The sequence below is a fragment of the Podarcis liolepis genome, assembly GCF_965112155.1.
Source record: "Podarcis liolepis genome assembly, chromosome: 12".
Lineage (NCBI taxonomy): Eukaryota > Metazoa > Chordata > Lepidosauria > Squamata > Lacertidae > Podarcis > Podarcis liolepis.
In genome coordinates, this window is record NC_139563.1 from 6,600,583 (window position 1) to 6,623,175 (window position 22,593).

Genomic DNA, 22,593 nt, shown 5'->3' on the forward strand with positions numbered 1-22,593 from the left:
GTGTGTATAACACATCAATATAATGTCTGCTTTTTACATTTCTCCTATGGTTTCGCACACATGAGCTGCTCTGGACATTTATCGCCCCCCTTTCGGAAAAAAACAATGTCCGAAAAAGAGCTCTGCGCAACACAAAAGTTTCGCTCCTAGCGTTTTAAAACCCTTGTCGGAAGAGTTATCAATTCAACTGCGCTACTTTTTTCAAAGTTTAGGCAGCTGCCTAAACTCCGAGGTGCGTTTCTCACAAAGCCATTTAAGGTACAAACATTTATTTGTGGGGGGGGTGGCTTCCTGACTTCCTGCTAGACTCCAGAAGGACCTCTGGGACATTTGCAATAGCCGTGACTTCGATCCAGTTAGCAGCCAAGGAGAGGGGCCCAAAAACAAAGTCTGCAGCCTCTTTGCTTTCAGACGAAGTCTCAGTCGTCGGAATCCGTGTCATGCCTCCTCTTGGCTCCCCGAGATGTGGGGGACCTGCTCCTCCGCCGCTTGTGGGGCCCGGTGCTTTTGCCCTTCGGAGACGGGGACCGGCTGCCGCTTCGACACTCCCTCCTTCCGCGGCTGGGGGCCTGTGTCTTTGTGGCTGGTCGGCTGCCGGGGGTCCCGTCCTTGATGCTGCTGGAGGAGGCTGGGCTGCGGCGCCACCTGCTGGGTGGGTTCTGTTCTTCCTGGGCGGGTGATGAATGGCTGTCACGGCGGCTGGCTCCAGCCTGCCGGGAGGATGATGGATGGCGCTCGGGAGGCGAGGCGGGTCGTCTCTTTCTGCAAGCACAGAGGAGAGCCGGGTCAGATCATCAGGACGCCCAGCAGTTCCCAGGGAAGCACAGAAAGGATCAGGAGCAAGAGAGGGAGAGGGAGAAAAACTTCAGTCTGCAAGCAGCGTGCTTGCAGGTACTATTTGCAATGAATTAAAAAACATTAGGAAGAACTTCCTGACAGTAAGAGCTGTTCGACAGTGGAACTTGCTGCCAAGGAGTGTGGTGGAGTCTCCTCTTTTGGAGGTCTTTAAGCAGAGGCTTGACAACCATATGTCAGGAGTGCTCTGATGGTGTTTCCTGCTTGGCAGGGGGTTGGACTTGATGGCCCTTGTGGTCTCTTCCAACTCTATGATTCTATGATTCTATGCACCCCTGCTTCCTAGGTTGCAAGAAAAACAGGAAGCTGCCTTAAACTGGGGGCAAAGTGATACAGTGGTTCCGCTCCTTCCTCCTGGGCCGTGTCCAGAAAGTGTTCAGACCCCTGGGCTCTCACTTGTGGGGTGTCTCAGGGCTCCGTCCTCCCCCCCCATGCTTTTTAACATCTCTATGAAGCCGCTGGGAGAGATCATCAGGGGGTTTGGGCTGGGTGTTCATCAGTATGCGGATGATACCCAGCTCTACCTCTCTTTTAAATCAGAACCAGTGAAGGCGGTGAAGGTCCTGTGTGAGTGTCTGGAGGCGTTTGGAGGATGGATGGTGGCTAACAGATTGAGGTTGAATCCTGACAAGACAGAAGTACTGTTTTGGGGTGATGGGGGAGGGGCGGGTGTGGAGGACTCCCTAGTCCTGAATGGGGTAACTGTGCCCCTGAAGGACCAGGTGCGCAGCCTGGGAGTCATTTTGGACTCACAGCGGTACATGGAGACGCAGTTTAATTCTGTATCCAGGGCAGCTGTCTACCAGCTCCATCTGGTACGCAGGCTGAGACCCTATCTGCCCGCAGACTGTCTTGCCAGAGTGGTGCATGCTCTAGTTATCTCCCACTTGGACTACTGCAATGCGCTCTACGTGGGTCTACCGTTGAAGGTGACCCGGAAACTGCAATTAATCCAGAATGCGGCAGCTAGACTGGTGACTGGGAGTGGCCGCCGGGACCACATAACACCGGTCCTGAGAGATCTGCATTGGCTCCCAGTACGTTTCCGAGCACAATTCAAAGTGTTGGTGCTGACCTTTCAAGCCCTAAATGGCCTCAGTCCTGTATACCTGAAGGAGCGTCTCCACCCCCATCGTTCAGCCCGGACACTGAGGTCCAGCTCCAAGGGCCTTCTGGCGGTTCCCTCATTGCGAGAAGTGAGGTTACAGGGAACCAGGTAGGGGGCCTTCTCGCCCTGTGGAGTGCCCTCCCATCAGATGTCAAGGAAATAAGCAGCTATCTTCTCTTTAAAAGACATCTGAAGGCAGCCCTGTTTAGGGAAATTTTTTATATTTAATGCTGTATTGTTTTTAACACTCGATTGGGAACCGCCCAGAGTAGCTGGGGAAACTCAGCCAGATGGGCGGGGTATAAATAATGAATTATTATTACGGTGGTGCCCCGCAAGACGAATGCCTCGCAAGATGGAAAATCCGCTAGACGAAAGGGTTTTCTGTTTTTGAGCTGCTTTGCAAGACGATTTTCCCTATGGGCTTGCTTTGCAAGACGAAAACGTCTTGCAAGTGTTCCAATTTTTTTCCGCTTTCCCCCCTTTTTCTAAGCCGCTAAGCCGCTAATAGCCTTTTAGCCGCTAATCCGCTAAGCCTTTAATAGCCGCTAAACCGCTAATAGCGCTAATCCGCTAATAGGGTTGCTTCGCAAGACGAAAAAACCACTAGATGAAGAGACTCGCGGAACAGATTAATTTCGTCTTGTGAGGCACCACTGTATTATTATTATTATTAATTAATTAAACTGAGTCAAGTAGCTTAATACTGCCCACACTGACTGGCAGCATCTCTCCAGGGTTTCAGGAAGAGGACATTCCCAGCCCTACTTAGGGAGGCCAGGAATTGAACCTGTGACCCTCTGCATGCCAAGCAGATGCTTCAACCCCTGAGCTATGGCCCTTCCCTCAGAAGAGGAAGTTATCCCAGATGTTCTCCTGCTCTTACAACCTGTACTAAGACAGAATATCTCATGCCATGGGCCAGGTCGATTCTGCAATGGAAAAAGGCTTACCAACACACCTTTCAAGGAAAGAGCCAGGGTGGTGCAGTGGTTAAGGTGTTGGGCCAGGGACTGGGAGGTCAGGGTTCGAATCCCTGCTCAGCCAACAAGCTCACCGGGCGACCTTGAGCCTGTCACTGTTTTATTTCGTTTTTTATAAAAGTGCAACATTACAGTGGCTAAAAAAGGAGTTGTCGCTCACTAGCTCCCCAGATTTTCCTTGTGGCTTTCTAGCCATTTGGGGTGGCCCCAATTCCTCCTACAAGATTTATCAGTAAAGGGGAAGAGTGCAGCTCAGTGGGTAGAGCGCCTGCTCAAGCCATGGCAGCTCCAGGTAGGGCTGGGCAAAGTAAAGGTAAAGGGACCCCTGAGCATTAGGTCCAGTCGTGGCCGACTCTGGGGTTGCGGCGCTCATCTTAGAATCATAGAATCATAGAATCATAGAGTTGGAAGAGACCACAAGGGCCATCGAGTCCAACCCCCTGCCAAGCAGGAAACACCATCAGAGCACTCCTGACATATGGTTGTCAAGCCTCTGCTTAAAGACCTCCAAAGTAGGAGACTCCACCACACTCCTTGGCAGCAAATTCCACTGTCAAACAGCTCTTACTGTCAGGAAGTTCTTCCTAATGTTTAGCTGGAATCTTCTTTCTTGTAGTTTGGATCCATTGCTCTGTGTCCGCTCCTCTGGAGCAGCAGAAAACAACCTTTCTCCCTCCTCTATATGACATCCTTTTATATATTTGAACATGGCTATCATATCACCCCTTAACCTCCTCTTCTCGAGGCTAAACATGCCCAGCTCCCTTAGCCGTTCCTCATAAGGCATCGTTTCCAGGCCTTTGACCATTTTGGTTGCCCTCCTCTGGACACGTTCCAGTTTGTCAGTGTCCCTCTTGAACTGTGGTGCCCAGAACTGGACACAGTACTCCAGGTGAGGTCTGACCAGAGCAGAATACAGTGGCACTATTACTTCCCTTGATCTAGATGCTATACTCCTATTGATGCAGCCCAGAATCTTGCTTTAGCCACTTCTGGCAAACCAGAGCAGCGCACGGAAACGCCGTTTACCTTCCCACCAGAGCGCTACCTATTTATCTACTTGCACTTTGACGTGCTTTCGAACTGCTAGGTTGGCAGGAGCAGGGACCGAGCAACGGGAGCTCACCCCATCGCGGGGATTCGAACCGCCGACCTTCTGATCGGCAAGTCCTAGGCACTGTGGTTTAACCCACAGCGCCACCCGCGTCCCTTGGGCAAAGATACCCTGCCTGAAATCCTGCCACTCAGTGTAGACAACGCTGAGCGAGGTGGACCAGGCGCCTGATTCAGAAAAGGGCAACTTCCTATGTGTTGCCAAGTTCTCCTAACCTCGCTGTTTATGGAAGACTCACGGCTGTTGCCCAAGAGACCCATTGAGTTACCTCTCTCTGTTATCTGGAGAAGAGGAGGTGGAGGAGGCAGAATCTTCTCTTTTTCTACGATGCTTCTCCTTCTCTTTTTTCTTTTCTTTCTTGTGCTTTTTCTTCTTTTTCTCTTTCTTCTTTTTGGGTTTCTTGCTGGGCTCGGGCCTGCATGGCAAGAGAGTAATAGACAGAATATATATATCTCTCCCCCCCCCCCAACCAGCTCAAGATACAGAATTTGAGCAGCTTCCAGAATTGGAACACGCTCCAACCCTCAATCGGCGGCAGGTGAGTTCATGGTACACTCCCGATAGGACTATACCACCCATTTGATACCCGCTTACATGCCAAAAGCTCCTTGCGCATGAAACATAGAATTGTAGAGCTGGAAGGACCTCTACAGTGGTACCTCTGGATACGAACGGGATCCGTTCCGGAGCCCCGTTCGCATCCTGAAGCGAACACAACCCGCTTCTGCGCGTGTCACGATTCGCCGCTTCTGCGCATGTGCGTGATGTCATTTTGAGCGTCTGCGCATGCGCGAGCAGCAAAAGCCCAGAAGTAACACATTGCGTTACTTCCAGGTCACTGTGGAGCGCAACCCGAAAAGGCTCAACCTGAAGCAACTTCAACCCGAGGTATGACTGTAGTCCAACCCCCTGCAATACCGGAATGTTTTGCCCAATGTGGGACTTGAACTCGTGACTCATGAGATTACGAGTCTCCTGCTTTACCAACTGAGCTACCCCATGGAAAGTTACTATGCTAGGGGGGAGGTCTGCAGTTCAGCCTCCTCTTTTTACATTGGATATACAGTGGTGCCTCGCAAGACGAAAAGAATCCTTTCTGTGATTCTCTTCGTCTAGTGGTTTTTTCGTCTTGCGAAGCAAGCCCATTGACGGATTAGCGGATTAGCGCTATTAGTGCTATTAGCGGCTTATCGGCTTATTGGATCAGCTGATAAGCGGTTTAGCGGCTTAGAAAAGGGGGGAGGGAAAGGGGAAAAAACCCGCAGGAACTCGCAAGACATTTTTGTCTTGCGAAGCAAGCCCATAGGAGATTCGTTTTGCGAAGCACCTCCAAAACGGAAAACACTTTCGTCTAGCGAGTTTTCCGTCTTGCGAGGCATTCGTCTTGCGGGGCACCACTGTAATCCCATCTTTCATTTTCCTCAGAATCCTGCCCAATTCGAGTGCCTCCTCCTTCAATTCAGAAAAACAGCTGCCCTTCCTGCATTGAGGGGTTGAACTAAATAATAATAATAATAATAATAATAATAATAATAATAATAATTTATACCCCGCCCATCTGGCTGGGTTTCCCCAGCCACTCTGGGAGGCTTCCAATAGAACACTAAAATACAATAACCTATTAAACATTAAAAGCTTCCCTAAAGAGGGCTGCCTTCAGATGTCTTCTAAAAGTCTGGTAGTTGTTTTTCTCTTTGACATCTGGTGGGAGGGAGTTCCACAGGGCAGGCACTTGGGGTCTCTTCCAGCTCTACAATTCTATTATCTCCCTAGGCCCAAGAGACAAGAGGACGCCTGGGAGGTTTCTTACTCTGCAGTTCCTGTTTCCTCTTCTTTATCCGGTTTCTTTTTGGTAGCTGAAGCCTCTGGACTGCTTGCTGTTCGATGGTGCTGGGGTTTCAGAGAGAAAACAAGACACAAGAATGAAGGAATCTTGGCCAGACCTGGATAGACTCTTATTGGAGGAAAGAGCAGCTTTACTGATGGGAAGAGCCCTTCTGCTCAGTTTATGCAATCTGGAAAGTCAAGCAGCAAAGCTTTTGCTGGACTATATCATAATTTCAGGCTGGAGGGGGAAGAGATGCATATTTCAACACTCCCACAGGAGTGATAATCTCTACACCGAGAAAAGTGGCGTGCCTGCGAGAATGACACACTCAGCTTCTTTTTCCTGAGTTAAAAGGGAGAATTCAAACATTCAAACTTACGCCCAACCAGCCTGAAGTGATGCAGTCCATGGTTTCCAGTTCGGATGCAGAAGGAAACCGTGGTTTGCAGTAACTTCTATCTACAGTCATACCTCGGGTTACAGCCACTTCACGTTGTGTCTTTTTGGGTTGCGGACTGCCAAAACCTGGAAGTACCGGAAGGGGTTACTTCTGGGTTTCAGCAGTCACACATGCGCAGAAGCGCTAAATTGTGCTTTGCACATGCGCAGAAGCGCCGAATCGCAACCCGTGCGTGCGCAGGCGAAGGTTGCGAACGTTGCAGGTTGCAAACATGCTTCCCGCATGGATCACGTTTGCAACCCGAGCATCCACTGTATTTGGGTATCACAGCAAATGACCGTTATTGTGAACATATTGCGGCTTGCATATGTTATGTTTAGCTTTGGAATTTGTGGACTTCCTCGTGGGGCGTAATATGCCCTGAAAAGTAGTCGAGAATCTAGAAATGACAACAAAGGGAACAATAAAGGGAGCCTAACAAAATGTGATCTCCCAGCAGATACAACAGTATTTTGTGATTCCTATACATGTGTTTCAAACTAAATGCTTTTAGATTTCTTAATCTTCTGTACACCACAGTGGGCATTTGTCAATGGAAAGGGGAAACTGGTATATTAGGAATACACAGACAAATAATAATAATACTAAATTTTATTTATATCCCCAGCCGAAGCCGGGCTCAGGGCGGCTAACAACAATAAAATAGTACAACACTCTAAAATCATTTCATTATAAAATTAATTCAAATCAAATTGATGGCAACCATTAGGCTAAAGTTCTGTGAAGATTGCCAAAGGAGGGAGTCAAGCTGTGCCCTGACGAAAGGCCTGGTGGAACAGCTCTGTCTTGCAGGCCCTGCGGAAAAGATGTCAAGTCCCGCAGGGCCCTAGTCTCTTGGGACAGAGCGTTCCACCAGAGCAGGACCATGGCCGAAAAAGCCCTGGCTCTGGTCGAGGCCAGCCTAACCTCCCTGTGGCCCAGGATCTCCAAGATGTTTTTATTTGAAGACCGTAAGGTCCTCCATGGGACATACCAGGAGAGGCGGTCCCGTAGGTACGAGGGTCCTAGGCCGTATAGGGCTTTAAAGGTTAAAAGCAGCACCTTAAACCTGATCCTGTACTCCACCGGGAGCCAGTGCAGTTGGTATAGCACTGGGTGAATGTGATCTCGCAGCGAGGACCCTGCTGGAGTTTCTGGGTCAGTCTCAAGGGAAGCCCCACGTAGAGCGAGTTACAATAATCCACTCTGGAGGTGACCGTCACGTGGATCACAGTGGCTAGGTCAGGGCCACTGTAGAATGGGGTGCTTTTCCAGTGGCATCTGACACCTTTAAGGTGTGCCTCACTTTCCAGAGGTGGAGAGGGAATGTCAATAACTTACCGTGAAGACTGAAAGGCCCATTTTGGCGGCTTCTTTGTCTTCTTTGGAAAACATCATCCTGCTCGCGTCACACCTGAAAGGAAAAGTTAAGAGTGCGATATTATTGTTGTTTCTCGCTCCTTAATCGGTTCCGATGAAGCAATATAATTTCATTTATTTAACAAAATTTATATATCGCTCTAATGTTAAGAAAACCTCTAAGTGGTTTACAAAAAATATTTTTTAAAAACATTAAAATTCTCTCTCTCTCTATATATATATATATTTAAAAGTTAAAAACTGATTACTTAAATGCATTCAAAAGATGATTGAAATCAACAGTAGCTAAAAAAGGGGTAAACCTCTTGTGACTTCTACATGTAACTGCCCTGGGCTCCTTTGGAGGGAGCTGCAGGGTAATAACTCTAATAAATAAAAAATAAATACAGTGGTACCTAGGTTCCCAGACGCCGAAAACCCGGAAGTAAGTGTTCCAGTTTTCAAACATTTTTCAGAAGCCGAACATCCAATGCGGCTGTCGGCTATTGTTTCCAGGGCACCTGCACCAATCAGAAGCAGCACCTTGGTTTTCGAACATTTCAGAAGTCAAACCGACTTCCAGAACTGATTAAGTTTGGCGCTTTTGTTTTTGAGGCTTTTTCAATTTGTTTTTGTGACTATATGGAACCCAGTTCAGATTGAGTGACTGCAGAAATGGATAAAAGCCCCCCATCCAAACAAGGACTACAGTGGTACCTCGGGTTAAGTACTTAATTCATTCCGGAGGTCCGTACTTAACCCGAAACTGTTCTTAACCTGAAGCACCACTTTAGCTAATGGGGCATCCCGCTGCTGCGCGATTTCTGTTCTCATCCTGAAGCAAAGTTCTTAGCCTGAGGTACTATTTCTGGGTTAGCGGAGTCTGTAACCTGAAGCATATGTAACCTGAAGCGTATGTAACCCGAGGTACCACTGTATCATCAGTGCAGGTAAGAAAAATATATATAATTTTAATCTACAATACTGTCTTATTTATTTTCTAGCACAGTCCATTGATTATTGCTTTCATTTTAAGGATCAATGGTCTCGTTAGATAGTAAAATTCATGTTAAATTGCTGTTTTAGGGGTTGTTTTTAAAAGTCTGGAATGGATTAATCCGTTTTGCATTACTTTCTATGGGAAAGCGCACCTTGGTTTTGGAAGAAGAGTTTGGATTTGACATCCCGCTTTATCACTACCCAAAGGAGTCTCAAAGTGGCTAACATTCTCCTTTCCCTTCCTCCCCCACAACAAACACTCTGTGAGGTGAGTGAGGCTGAGAGACTTCAGAGAAGTGTGACTGGCCCAAGGTCACCCAGCAGCTGCATGTGGAGGAGCGGGGAAGCGAACCCGGTTCACCAGATTACGAATCTACCACTCTTAACCACTACACCAGACTGGCTCTCGCATTTGGAACGCTTTGGTTTTGGAACGGACTTCCGGAACGAATTAAGTTTGAGAACCAAGGTACCACTGTAAACAGAATCAGAACTGCAGAGTTGGAAGGGACCTCAAGGGTTTAAAACGGAGCTTTCCAAATTTTTCACACTTTTTAGGCAAGCATCACACAGTAATTCAGTTTTACTGTCAAACCAGAAGTTGAACTAGCCCCTTTCCAGGCCCGAGAAAAGCGAGGGGAGTGTTTGCATAAGAAACCTACACACTGCAGCTGACACACTAACGTGTTGCAACACACAGTTTGGAAAGATCTGGTTTAAAGACTAATGGAGATGTACACAGAACAAGACATGCACATGATGTAAAGTCTGCAGGAATAGCCGAGCCTTCTTCCAAACACAATAAACACACGAAACGTAACCGGCTGTGTTCTTAGAAGAAGATGAAGAGTTTGGATTTGATATCCCGCTTTATCACTACCTGAAGGAGTCTCAAAGCGGCTAACATTCTCCTTTCCCTCCTTCCCCCACAACAAACACTCTGTGAGGTGAGTGGGGCTGAGAGACTTCAAAGAAGTGTGACTGGCCCAAGGTCCCCCAGCAGCTGCATGTGGAGGAGCGGAGAAGTGAACCCGGTTCCCCAGATTACGAGTCTACCGCTCTTAACCACTACACCACACTGGCTCTCTTAGATAAATAAGGTATACTATTCATAGTATCAAATTATAAATTTCAACGGAAGTAACTCATAAGGTTCAACAAACGAAAAAAGCAGAAGACCCAGTGGATCAGATCATTCTTTAGTCAGTTCATGTATAAGGTCCATCCGTGTAATCGTGTCTATTCCATCTGTCTGTTTGTAGAGTCCAAAAAATCCACATGAAAGGTTGTTAGGTAAAGGTAAAGGGACCCCTGACCATTAGGTCCAGTCGTGGCTGACTCTGGGGTTGCGGCGCTTATCTCGCTTTATTGGCCAAGGGAGCCGGCATACAGCTTCCGGGTCATGTGGCCAGCATGACTAAGCCGCTTCTGGAGAACCAGAGCAGTGCACGGAAACGCCGTTTACCTTCCCGCTGGAGCGGTACCTGTTTATCTACTTGCACTTTGGCATGCTTTCGAACTGCTAGGTGGGCAGGAGCTGGGACCGAACAACAGGAGCTCACCCCATCACAGGGATTCGAACCACCGACCTCCTGATCGGCAAGTCCTAGGCTCTGTGGTTTAACCCACAGCGTCCCTCGTGAAAGGTTGTTACAGTTCTACAAAATCCTTACACAGAGTCTAGACAAGGATTACAGGACAGTGGATCTTATGGCATAATAGTAGCAGCTACTACTATGTCATAAGATCCACTGTCCTGTAATATCACATATGAGCTTTAAGTACTGATGAAGGCCAGGACAGCGAAACAAGGCCAATATTCCGGAAATCCTTGTCTAGACACTATGTAAGGATTTTGTGGAACTGTAACAACCTTTCATGTGGATTTTTTTGGACTCTACAAACAGGCAGATGGAATAGACACCATGACACGGATGGATCTTATACATGAACTGACTAAAGAATGATCCTATCCACTGGGTCTTCTGCTTCGTTTGTTTGTTGAACTTTATGAGTTACTTCCGTTGAAATTTATAGTTTGATACTATGAATAGTATACCTTATTTATCTAAGAACACAGGCGGTTACGTCTCGTGTGTTTATTGAGTCTGCTTCCAAACACAAGACGGACAAATAACTGGTCCTTTGGGAGGGCCACGAGTCCATCGCAGCAGCAGCAGCTACCTCGAACTCCCCAGGCCCAACACACGATCCACAGCCTTCTCGTCACGCTCTGCTCCATCACGTTTGCAGACCTCGGCAAGATCCTGCAAAGATATTTGCAGACAAAGTATTAGAGGACACCTCGTGAAACGCCCTGGGATCTCCAGGTGAAGGGTGGCGTACAAATCTAATAATATAAATAAAACACGAATGAAGCAAGAGCACAAATCTGCGCGCTGCCATGGAGTTGCTACAGGTCCGAGTTGAAGTCATCCTTCCTCCTTTTAGACCAGGCATGGCCAAACTAGGCCCTCCAGCTGTTTTGGGACTACAACTCCCATCATCCCTAGCTAACAGGACCAGTAGTCAGGGATGATGGGAATTGTAGTCCCAAAGCAGCTGGCGGGCCAAATTTGGCCATGCCTGTTTTAGACCCTTTTGCAGCATCCTCAGCGGTAGATGGAAGGTGGGAACCCAGGCATTTTTTGCCAGAGTTTGGGAGGGGAGCCGATTGCAGGACCCTGGCCCGGCTCGGTAGCTGGAACTAGCTAGCACAGAGATAACGTCCTACGGAATAGAGTGGTGACTGAGGGCCACCTTCTCTGATCAGTAACCTTCCAGGGGCCGCATGCCAGAGGCAATAGTGGGCAGAGCAATGGATGTGCAGCAGGTGAGTTTATAGAGACACACGCCAGCTCTCTATCCAAACAATCTAGAGGAATTTACTGGACTTCAATGACATTGGGGCAAAAACAACTGGGAGGGTGGGAGAGTTTCTTCTCATTATTTATTTATTTAAGTTCTTACATTACATTGTCAGACACTGTCATACAGTGGTACCTCGGGTTAAGTACTTAATTCGTTCCAGAGGTCTGTTCTTAACCTGAAACTGTTCTTAACCTGAAGCACCACTTTAGCTAATGGGGGCCTCCTGCTGCCGCCGCGCCGCCAGAGCACGATTTCTGTTCTCATATCCTGAAGCAAAGTTCTTAACCTGAGGTACTATTTCTGGGTTAGCAGAGTCTGTAACCTGAAACGTATCTAACCTGAAGCGTATGTAACCCGAGGTACCACTGTATTACATCACAAAACTTATTATACTGTAATTTTCAACCTATATGTATACTCTATATACATCAAGAAAAAACAAACAAACCAAAAAACCAAAAATAAAAAGCTATTCCAAACTTACTCAGAAATCATATATATACCAACACTGCCTGTCTATCCCGTTGTATATTCCTTTTTTTTTTACAAATGAATGTACTCTTATTATTGTATATTTCTTTACATTTTATCTAATACATTCCTATATCAATATGTACCCTTGGTCTTGATTCTCAACTCCGTCTCTCTCCAACGTCAATCGAATGCTTGCATAGATAGCGAACCTTTACTGTATTTTTGAACATATATTTTCAAAATATATAATAATAATAATAATTTATTATTTATACCCCGCCCATCTGTCTGGGCCTCCCCAGCCACTCTGGGCGGCTTCCATAAAAACCAAAAATACAGTAAAATCACACGTTAAAAACTTCCCTGAACAGGGCTGCCTGTCAAGATGTAAGATATATCTTATATCTATCCCACTTTCCCATAATTTTTTGTTTTGAGTTGCCTCTCAGGCTACTTGTCAGCTGTGCCACTTCAGCAAATTCTTTTAGCTTGCTATGCCAATCCGTAATTGTCAGGACTCCTTCTTCCTTCCACCCCTTTGCCACCAAAGTCCGGGCTGCAGCTGTAGCATTTAAAAAAACCTCCTTCAAGGCATTCGGGATGTCCCTGCCAACAATACTTAACAGAAAAGCCTCTGGTGGGAGAGTTTCAAAGTCCAGGCAGAGAGATTGGGAGGGCTGAATTCAGTCTTTGTGCTTGAGGTTCTCTATCCCTTTCCTATAGAGCAGAGACGTCCAGCTCCCAAGAGACTGAGATCTACTCACAGAATAAAAAACTGGCAGTGATCTAGGTCAAAGTTGTTGAGTTGTTGAAGTTGTTGAAAGTGTCAACATGCAGAGGGTCCCACTGTAAAGACCCATGGGCCTTTGCTCTGACGTAAATCAGCGACCCGGGCTTCAAAGCCAGGGCACACTATCAGCAGATCGAACTGCGCACACAGAATAGGCGTGAGGCTTGTGGAAGCATACTACAACTACAGATTTATTAATCATAAATCAGGACAAAGAAACATGTCGTCTCTCTCTTCGTCTTCTCAGAGACCAGGAAAAAGCAAAAGCTATACACACAACGGAAGTTCCCCGCAAGCTGTGCTGGAATGTAAACAGACACGTGACACACAACAGTTCCATGTCTGCTCCTTAAGGTGGAATGGAAATCTCAACAGAAAGTCCCTTTTTTGTGGGGTTCAGGTCAAAGTTGTTGAGCTTTCTTTTCGGGAGAAGAAAATGGCGAAATTTAGTAAAGGAGGAAGGAGAGAAGTCGCTCACCAAAAGATCGCTGAGAAAAGAAACAGCCTCACAGCGACAATTCTGTCTCCTATTCAAGCAATCATGCACGAATGGAGGACGGGGTGAGGGGCCGGGGCCAGAAGCTCTTATGCAAAGGAAAAGGAGCCACCATCAACTGGAAGCTCCACAGGATCGACCTGTCGGACATCCCTGCTATAGAGCAGTGGTTCCCAAAGGATGTTGCAGGAGTGGATGGCGAGAGCGGCAGGAAGATTCAAGGGCAATCAAAGAAACATCTAAACATTTCAGTGTAGTATACTATCAAGATCAGAAAAGAGTAAGGCTTCCTCTTTGCATTGATGAGAAGATGAAAGTTAGTTTGTCTCAAATCTCAAATTAGACGTAATATAAATTAGATTATCTGGCAAAAGCAAGCTCACACCTCTCACTGACTTTGTATGCATACTTAAGGTACGTATGTAAGCGGCTCGTTTGTAATTGCCGTATTTTTCGCTCTATAACACGCACCAGACCATAACACGCACGTAGTTTTTAGAGGAGGAAAACAAGAAAAAAAATATTCTAAACGAAATAGTGGATATATGATTTTTGTGGTTCATGCTGTGGCCACAGACATGTGATCTGACAGTGAGTTTGGAGCAGCCCAATGCAAAAATCCTGAGGATCCATGTGGATCCATGCTTTGTAACCATGGAGGAGGGAAGGAAAGGGAACCATGGATCCTCTGCTCACGACTGCAGCAGATCCCCCCCGCCACCCGCAGGCATTCGCTCCATAACACGCACAGACATTTCCCCTTAATTTCTAGGAGGAAAAAAGTGAGTGTTATGGTGCAAAAAAATATGGTATATTTCGGGAATGATTCATGCTCTTATGTAGCTGCCTTGTTTGAAGGATGTCCCACGATCATATTACAAAGTAGCTGTGTTCTGTGTTGTAAATCCAAGAACTGCTGGGAGCCATTTGTTTTCCATTGTATTTCTCATCAGAAATTCGGTGTGGCGCGAGCAAATTTTTATTCTGAAAGTGTGGCCCAAGGAAAAATGATTGAGAACCTCTGCTATAGAGAGAGTACTTGTGGGGGAACTCAAGCTGGCTCTTCCCCATAACCCCTCTTCTGACCTGCAAAATATCTGAGACAGCCAAGGCTGGCGTTTAATGCCGGGAGTTAAGCTGCTTTGGGAAGAGGGCAAAGCGAGGGAGAAGACGCTTGGACCATTTCCTCATTGCTAAGTCACTCTGCTTTAATTAGAACTGCCACCTGGTTAACGAAACCTTTCACCAATAAAGCCCATCCATTCTAATGGGTAAACACCATCGTTCTTTTTTTTCCTTTTCCAAATTTCCAAGTTGATGCAATATATCAAAATACACTATTCCTTCTATATTTGTATTTTTTTAATTATAAATATTATCGCTCTCTAGATTTTGTAACATGCCCTTCCTTCATCGTCTTCAAAGGAACATACTGAGGTTTTAGTAATAAGCACTTTTATTGAAATACAATCCATTAACTGATTAACTAGCTATTGACTAATTAACCGAAAGGACTTAGATAAGTTAACAATCCTCGTTTTCATGTATGTATACTCTGAGCTTTGTGATCAACTGTGTTTATATGCACACACACACACACACACATATATTTTCCACACAAACAAATATTTTAAATATATATATATATAAATACCTCTTTGCTTAGTCCTGTCGGCTGCTTCTTCACGTTCTTATAACCCCTTAAAAGAAATACAAATGAGAGTTACAAAATCTGGCAGAGGTGGACTAGAAAACCAATAAAAATTATTTGGATAAATATATACATCGGTATAAAATGGGAAAATATTCTCTCGGCTTTGATGATCACGGGGATAGAAGGAAGGACAGCTCTTCTCAACTGGGTGAGGGGATGTTCATGTCACACCCAGCTGCTGTTACACCCGTGGGCAGCAAACATAGCCAGGCGACTGTGTCTAAGACTTACAAGGCTGCCATCATGGCCTCCTCTTCTGCTCGCCGGACAGCAGCCAGCTCATCTTCCCGGGAGAGAGGTGCGTCACCTTTCTTCCCCTTGGCGTACCACGTGAGATCCTTCCCCTTCTGCCACCGGCCTACGGGTGCCATCAAGGAGTTCCCTGCACATTAAAAGGAGAAAGACAAACGAAAACAAAACTCAGAGCAGGACTAGAGAGTGCGTGAGCGCTGAGAGACCTCTAACAAGATGGAGGAGTTTGGACTTGATATCCCACCTTTCACTCCCCTTAAGGAGTCTCAAAGCGGCTAACAATCTCCTTTCCTTTCCTCCTCCACAACAAACACTCTGTGAGGTGAGTGAGGCTGAGAGACTTCAGAGAAGTGTGACTGGCCCAAGGTCACCCAGCAGCTGCATGTGGAGGAGCAGGGAAGCGAAGACGATTCACCAGATTATGAGTCCACCGCTCTTAACCACTACATCATGCTGGCTCCAGATGATGTGAAGGTTCAAAGCCCAGGCTGCCTCTGTTCACATTTTGGCTGTTTTGCAATGAGTGTCCTCTCCTCTGCCACACCAAAACCCTTCAGATTGTGGGACTGAATTTCATCCCCTCTGCATTGCAGAGGAGGAAAGAGGGGAGAGACAGAACGCCCTGCTAAAGGTCACAGAGGGCGATATTCAAACACAGGACGTCTCACACAGACTCATAGTCATTTCAGCACGTAGCTCATGGTTGGCGCTAGCTCAGCCTTCAGTAGTCAAAAGACAGCAGAGGGTCATCTCCCTACCTAGGTAGTTTTCCCTTTGTTTGTCCGTCTTTACATCTTCCCAGTTAAACTGGTCCTGCCCTCCTCTCACGCCCCCTCGGGACGAGCCAAACATGGTGATGGACAGGAGATAATGAGCCCGGAACGTCTTCTTTCCTTCCTTTCTTTTAAAGTAGAACGCCAATCCTCAGGGAGCGTAAGATTCCAATCCTCAGGCGCCTGGACATGGAAAACGGAGAAAGCAACAGGCTTAAGAAATGTTACAGTTTTAGTATTCTGTTGTGCTTTCAAAAGTGGCCGTGACTTTGCTCATTGTATTTGTGTGGACTTAAGTGGCAGAGCCCAGGGAGCTGTGAATTCGAAGCTGCAAAACTTCTATACTGCCTGGGTTGGAAGAGACAGCCCAAAAGCCACATTCCCTTCTAAGTAATCTTTCGGAGGTGGAGGTCACATAATAATAAATAATAATGATAATAATAATAATAATTTATTACCGGTATTTATACCCCGCCCATCTGGCTGGGTTTCCCCAGCCACACTGGGCGGCTTCCAACAGAATATTAAAATACAATAACCTATTAAACATTAAAAGCTTCCCTAGACAGGGCTGCCTTCAGATGTCGTCTAAAAGTCTGGTACTTGTTTTTCTCTTTGACATCAGGTGGGAGGGCGTTCCAAAGGGCGGGTGCCACTACCAAGAAGGCCCTCTGCCTGGTTCCCTATAACTTGGCTTCTCGCAGTGAGGGAACCGCCAGAAGGCCCTCGGTGCTGGACCTCAGTGTCTGGGTAGAATGATGGAGGTGGAGACGCTCCTTCAGGTATACCAGTGGTGGGGCGTACCAGAGGCAAAAATGGGAGGAGCAGCCAATGTTAGTTCGCTCCCATGTGCTTAACCTTCCTCCATCCATGCGAGCCAGAGGCGTCATCAGAGTTCAAGGGCAAATTTCAGCCAGACCCATATGCCGAAGGAAGGTGCCAAGTGGATCTGGTGAGGGGGTGCAGCCTTGGAGGGTCTCAGGGGTCAGACCCAGAGACCCAGAGTACCACTTGTGCCCCTTCCCCTCAGGCCAGAGATTCCCCAGCCCTGATCCATTCACTTGGCTGAATACTACTCTGAAGAAAAATAGCTTCAATGTGCATATCCTATCTTTGGACAGTTCAGGATACCTTGCATACATTCATGGCTGTTAACTAGAAGGCTGGTAGTTCAAGTCCACCCAGAGATGGCATTGGGCAGGATTCCTGAACTGCAGGGGGGTGAGTCTAGAGGACCCCTGGGGTCCCTTCCAACTCTACAATTCTATGATGTAAATGAAATAACGTACAGTGGTGCCTCGCAAGATGAAAAGAATCTGTTCTGTGATTCTCTTCGTCTAGCGGTTTTTTCGTCTTGCGAAGCAAGCCCATTGACGGATTAGCGGATTAGCGCTATTAGCGGTTTTTAGCGTCTTATCTGCTGATTGGATCAGCTGATAAGTGGCTTAGCGGCTTAGAAAAAGGGGGGGAGGGAAAAAACCCGCAGGAACTCGCAAGGCATTGTCGTCTTGCGAAGCAAGCCCATAGGAGATTCGTTTTGCGAAGCACCTCCAAAACGGAAAACTCTTTCGTCTAGCGAGTTTTCCGTCTTGCGAGGCATTCGTCTTGTGGGGCACCACTGTATCAATAGAAGAACTGGGTTTGTTTGTTTTTCCAAGGAGGCCAATAATCAAAACACGCTTACTCTGGATAAATTAACACAACAGGCATTCCAAGCCGTAGACGAGCCACACAACCCCTAACACAAGTCACAAAGTGCCAAGCTACATGCCACAGCTAACGATGATGCAAGATGGATCTTGTGTCTTTAGCAAACCTTTACAAAGAGGCCTCGTAGCAAAACCAATATGGCCACAGGTAGTCCCTTTCTAAAGGGAAAAGGCTTTGCTTTAAGAAATGAAGCGTAGAGTGTTTAGGAGCACAGAGAGTGCCTTTTTCCTAAGATGAAAGGAAGATCCTTTAGCTGTACTTCATACTTGCAAAGATATATTCTTTTTCCAGATAGAAGCAAGAGTGACTCTCTCTGAAGTCTATTTAAAACAACAACAAATATTAAATACAGCAACGACGCCGAAGGTAAAAAAAACATCAACTACGTGACTTCGATGCCTGGCTTAAATGACAACAATCTGGGCAGGTTAGTACAAATCTGGCAGCTTGGAAACCCCAGTGTCTTGTTTCTGACAGCAGGCTTCAATAAACACTGCAGGGTAGGTGTTGCAGCCTAAACCATCTGGAGAGCACCAGGGGGGGTTGGATTGTGTGATTTCCAAAATAATTAGGCAGCTTGCTCTTGTGCATCTTTATTCAGAACTTACATTCTGGAGTGCGTTCACTAGGGCTCCACACCAAGAAACAATGCATAGGTTTCGCCGTCTTCACTTGCAAAGCGCTTCCCTCCATCTCTACCGTGTTTGTCAATTATCACAAACAACCCAGTGGGATAATGCACAGTTTCTTAAGGCCAAGAAGGCAGGGGGGGGGGATTAAAAAAAGCTACAATCTAAGATACCCAAGTGTCTTAACGAGGGAAAGCCTGTGCTTATTTCCTCGGAAATAAGTCCCACCAAGTTTTGACAGGTAAGTACTCTCAAGTCCATGGGTAGGCAAACTAAGGCCCGGGGGTCGGATCCAGCCAATTGCCTTCTAAATCCGGCCCACAGACGGTCAGGGAATCAGCGTGTTTTTACATGAGTGGAATGTGTCCTTTTATTTAAAATGCATCTGTGGGTTATTTGTGGGGCATAGGAATTCATTCTCCCCCCTCCAAAATATAGTCTGCCCCCCCCAAAAAAAGTCTGAGGGACAGTGGACCAGCCCCCTGCTGGAAAAGTTTGCTGGCCCCTGCTCAAGTCGGTATCCGTAGCATTGCAGCCTAACAGCAGGCCTTTCCTGGGAGTAAGTCCCACTGAACTCAGCAGGGCAGATTGCATGGATAGATAGATAAGATAGATAAAGAGCTTTTTCCTGGGGCTCCGCATACCCCTAAAGATTTTATGAATCTTTGTACTTTTGTCCATTTACTGTATTTATTTTTCCCGATCTGAACTACAAAATTGTGATTTTCTTGAGCCGAAATGAGAGTACCCCTAAACATTTTTTTTAGGAAAAAAAAGCACTGCGTGGACAGACAGACAGACAGTACAGTTGGAAGGGGCCCTGGGGTCATCTAGCCCAACCCCCCAGCAACGCAGGCGTAACCATAGCTGTCAACGTTTGCCTTTTTTTTAAGGGGAAATTCCCTTATTCCGAATAGGATTCCTCGCAAGAAAAGGGGAAAGTTGACAGCTATGGGCGTAACAGATAAGACAAATGTACATAAATGCACGCGCTCCACAGCCCCCTCCCCCGTACCTTTCCACACTCCGGCCATGCTGTCCTTGGGGGGGCTGCTCTTAACTGTCAGCCTCCCCCCCCGCCCACTTCTGCAAGCAGAGCAACTCCCCCCGCCAAAGCCTCCTCCACTTTGCGACTCACGTGCTGCCTGCAGAGCCCGCTTCCTGCAGCAACTTCCGCAAGCTTTGGGAGACACCATCAAGCCGCGTGCCCGTGGGGGGATACGGGCCGCACCAAGTTGCTGGGAGGGGGGTGGCCAACTCTCTTTAGCAACCGCAGGATAATATAATAATAATAATAACAAACAACAACAACAACAACAATAATAATAATAAATTTTATTTATACCCCGCCCTCCCCGGCCAGAGCCGGGCTCAGGGCGGATAACAAAAGTAAAATTACAGTAAAAATATTCAAAATAAAAAAATTCCTTCCAGTAGCACCTTAAAGACCAACTAAGTTAGTTCTTGGTATGAGCTTTCGTGTGCATGCACACTTCTTCAGATGCATGCACACGAAAGCTCATACCAAGAACTAACTTAGTTGGTCTTTAAGGTGCTACTGGAAGGAATTTTTTTTATTTTGACTATGGCAGACCAACACGGCTACCTATCTGTAACTAGTAAAAATATTGTGATAGGAATTTTATGGTCTTAGACATATGGTAATGTTCATAAGTGTACCAGCCAAGCACGTACATAGATCAGCACAGGAAGACCGACCTGGAACCATTTTGATTCCCAAACTGAGCAAATGTTTTCTCTGCAAGGTCAAAGGAGAATGGAAAAGCCTCCCCAATGTCTTTTCCTTCACAAATCCTGTCTTAAGGGTATGTCTGTGTTTGAATAAGGTCAAAATAAAAGAAGTGTGCATGCACACGAAAGCTTATACCAAGAACTAACTTAGTTGGTCTTTAAGGTGCTACAGGAAGGAATTTTTTTATTTTGACTATGGCAGACCAACATGGCTACCCATCTGTAATTTGAATAAGGTGTGAGCCTGTGACCTGGCCCAGGAACTAAGTATTTATCATTACAAAAGACTGGCCAGGTTACCCAGGTAATCCAATCAAGTAAGCAGGGTATCCAATCAGGTAACCTGCCAGACAGGAGATAAACAAGGACAGGAGAAAAGCAACATTCAAAATTTCTGTTTAGACCGCCTTTTCTGTGATGTAGGTGTGATGTATCTGAGGGGTGGTCTTAGGTTACACCCCTTCTGTGATTGATGTATGCATGATGTTTCTGGGGGTGGTCTTGATCTACAGGGTGGCAATTTCAAAAGTCTTTATAAGGCCTTGCACACTATTTTTCTGGGTCCTCCTCCTTTCATGTGTGTGAGGGGAGCACCCTGTTGCAACAGGTCAATAAAGATCAAGCTTACTAGCTGCTTTGCTTCTCAGTATTCTCTAGTTGGCCTCTTGTTATTCTCTCCTACCAATACAGAACTTATGTAAGGACTCTATATGGGCTCTTGGATACCCCATAAGGGAAAAGGGCATTTTTTGTTTACAACAACATAATAGGAAAAAACCAAACCCCAATTTAAAATACGGGTTAAAATGCAATTTAAAATGCAGCCTCATTTTAAAAGTAGCCCATAGATCAAAACCATAAGGGGAGGGAAACATAAGGGTCAGACTGAGTCCAAACCAAAGGCCAGGCGGAACAGCTCTGTCTTGCAGGCCCTGCGGAAAGATGTCAAGTCCCGCAGGGCCCTGGTCTCCTGTGATACAGCGTTCCACCAAGTCGGGGCCAGTGCTGAAAAGGTCCTGGCCCTAGTTGAGACCAATCTAACCACCTTGCGACCTGTTGTGGATGGGTTGTGCAGTCATCGTAACTATTTAAGATGAGCCTCTCTGGGCATGGGCCTGCGGTGATGGTGCGGGAAACTTCAGTGGCTCAAAGTCTGCCTTTATTGCAGGTTTATCGAGGCACAGGAGCCCTGCATTGGGGAAATGGGACAGGGGTGGGGTAACCCTCATTCTTGGGAAAGAAAGCCTGCTCTTTGGAACTCCCTGCCTATTGATTTCAATCAGGCCTGCTAGAAACATTCTTGTTTGCAGACAAGCCAGATGCTTGCCTAAGCCCTCATCCCCGCATGAAGAAAGGTGTGGTTTCAAATTTGGTGGGGGGACCATGTCTTGAGATTCCCGCTTTGCAGGGGTTGGACTAGATGACTTTCGGTGCACCTTCCAACGCCACAACTCCGAAACCACTGAAATAACATTGGATCTCCTGCCTCACCCGTTCCATCATCCACACTTCCTCCTTCCCTCTAGTTAAAATTTAAACTGCAAGTTCCCCAAGGCTTTATGATGTTTGCATTGCTCTGTGAAAGAACCCAGTAACTAATACAGTAATCTCATTTTTTTATTTTTACAAAAGAGCACGTGGCAGCACAGCAGCTGACAAATCTTCCATCTAAAGCAGAAAAGGGGCATTTAAGTAAGAGTTTTGTTGCTCCCGCTCAAGCTACCCACACCTATTTTTTTTAAAAAAATCTGTATAATTATTAAATGTACAGGAGCCAATTTTTGGGCTGGGGAAAGGGGAAGCCTTAATGAAATCAGTTAATCCTGAGAGGTTGGATGGGCATCTGTCATGCATTGCAGGGGGTCAGACTAGATGACCGCCAGGATCCCTTCCAACTCTAGAATTCCCATGATTCATCCCCGATTTCCCTCCAAACCCTAAATTTCAGCAAATTCTTGTTCCTTCCCTCGTAGCCTAAAAATAAAAAGGGGTCAGCTCTTCTGACACCCCGTTAATAAAGCATCAGTTTTCCTCTGCATCTGGTCCTGTTACGGCCCTGCAAACTGGGCCACTGATCTCATGCAGAAGAAGACCATCTCCTACGTTCTTTGCCAGATTCGCCTCCTTCGATGGAAAGAAGCATTACAGGCAAACTCAACATGTGAAGTCCAGCCATAAAGGTGTTGAGAAAGTTATTTAAGGACGCTCTGCCCATTTTTTTTTTAACTTAAGTGACTGTACATATTGAGGGCGAGAAAAAAAATCGAAGCATTTAAATGAATGGTAATAATAATAAGGAATAACTTAATGTTTATTGATTCAAAGCCTTTTGATTAAGATGTCCCCAATTAATGGGACAGCAGACTTTAGGGTAATCTTGGGCTGCAGTTACAAATGCGCTTACTAAAGAATAACCCTGGTGGAAATTAATAATCTGGGTAAACATA

At 46.4% G+C, this 22,593-nt stretch overlaps 1 protein-coding gene across 2 annotated transcripts; it reads right to left on the reverse strand.

Annotated features, from left to right (window-relative positions):
* Positions 1 to 252: 252 nt before the first annotated feature.
* LOC310689455 (multiple myeloma tumor-associated protein 2) lies at positions 253 to 19,591 on the reverse strand. 2 transcript variants are annotated; one of them, XM_083467199.1, is made up of 9 exons: positions 19,533 to 19,591; positions 16,041 to 16,238; positions 15,262 to 15,412; positions 14,971 to 15,016; positions 10,870 to 10,952; positions 7,669 to 7,741; positions 5,871 to 5,950; positions 4,329 to 4,475; positions 253 to 762 (listed from the first exon to the last, which is right to left on the reverse strand). In XM_083467199.1, the coding sequence occupies exons 2-9, from the start codon at positions 16,132 to 16,134 to the stop codon at positions 420 to 422; spliced, it is 1,017 nt and encodes a 338-aa protein (XP_083323325.1). In that variant the 5' UTR covers positions 16,135 to 16,238; positions 19,533 to 19,591; the 3' UTR covers positions 253 to 419. The 2 variants fall into 2 exon arrangements, with proteins under 2 accessions (XP_083323325.1, XP_083323324.1); XM_083467198.1 differs by having other exon boundaries at positions 19,410 to 19,543.
* Between the last annotated feature and the right edge of the window lie 3,002 nt (positions 19,592 to 22,593).

Coding starts and splice junctions, on each gene's coding strand:
- LOC310689455 (XM_083467199.1), bottom strand. CDS start 16,134: ATGTTTGGCTCGTCCCGAGGGGGCGTGAGAGGAGGGCAGGACCAGTTT. Junction 15,017..15,261: donor GAGGCCATGATGGCAGCCTT/GTAAGTCTTAGA, acceptor ATTTCTTTTAAG/GGGTTATAAGAACGTGAAGA. Junction 7,742..10,869: donor TTGGGCCTGGGGAGTTCGAG/GTAGCTGCTGCT, acceptor TTTTCCTTTCAG/GTGTGACGCGAGCAGGATGA.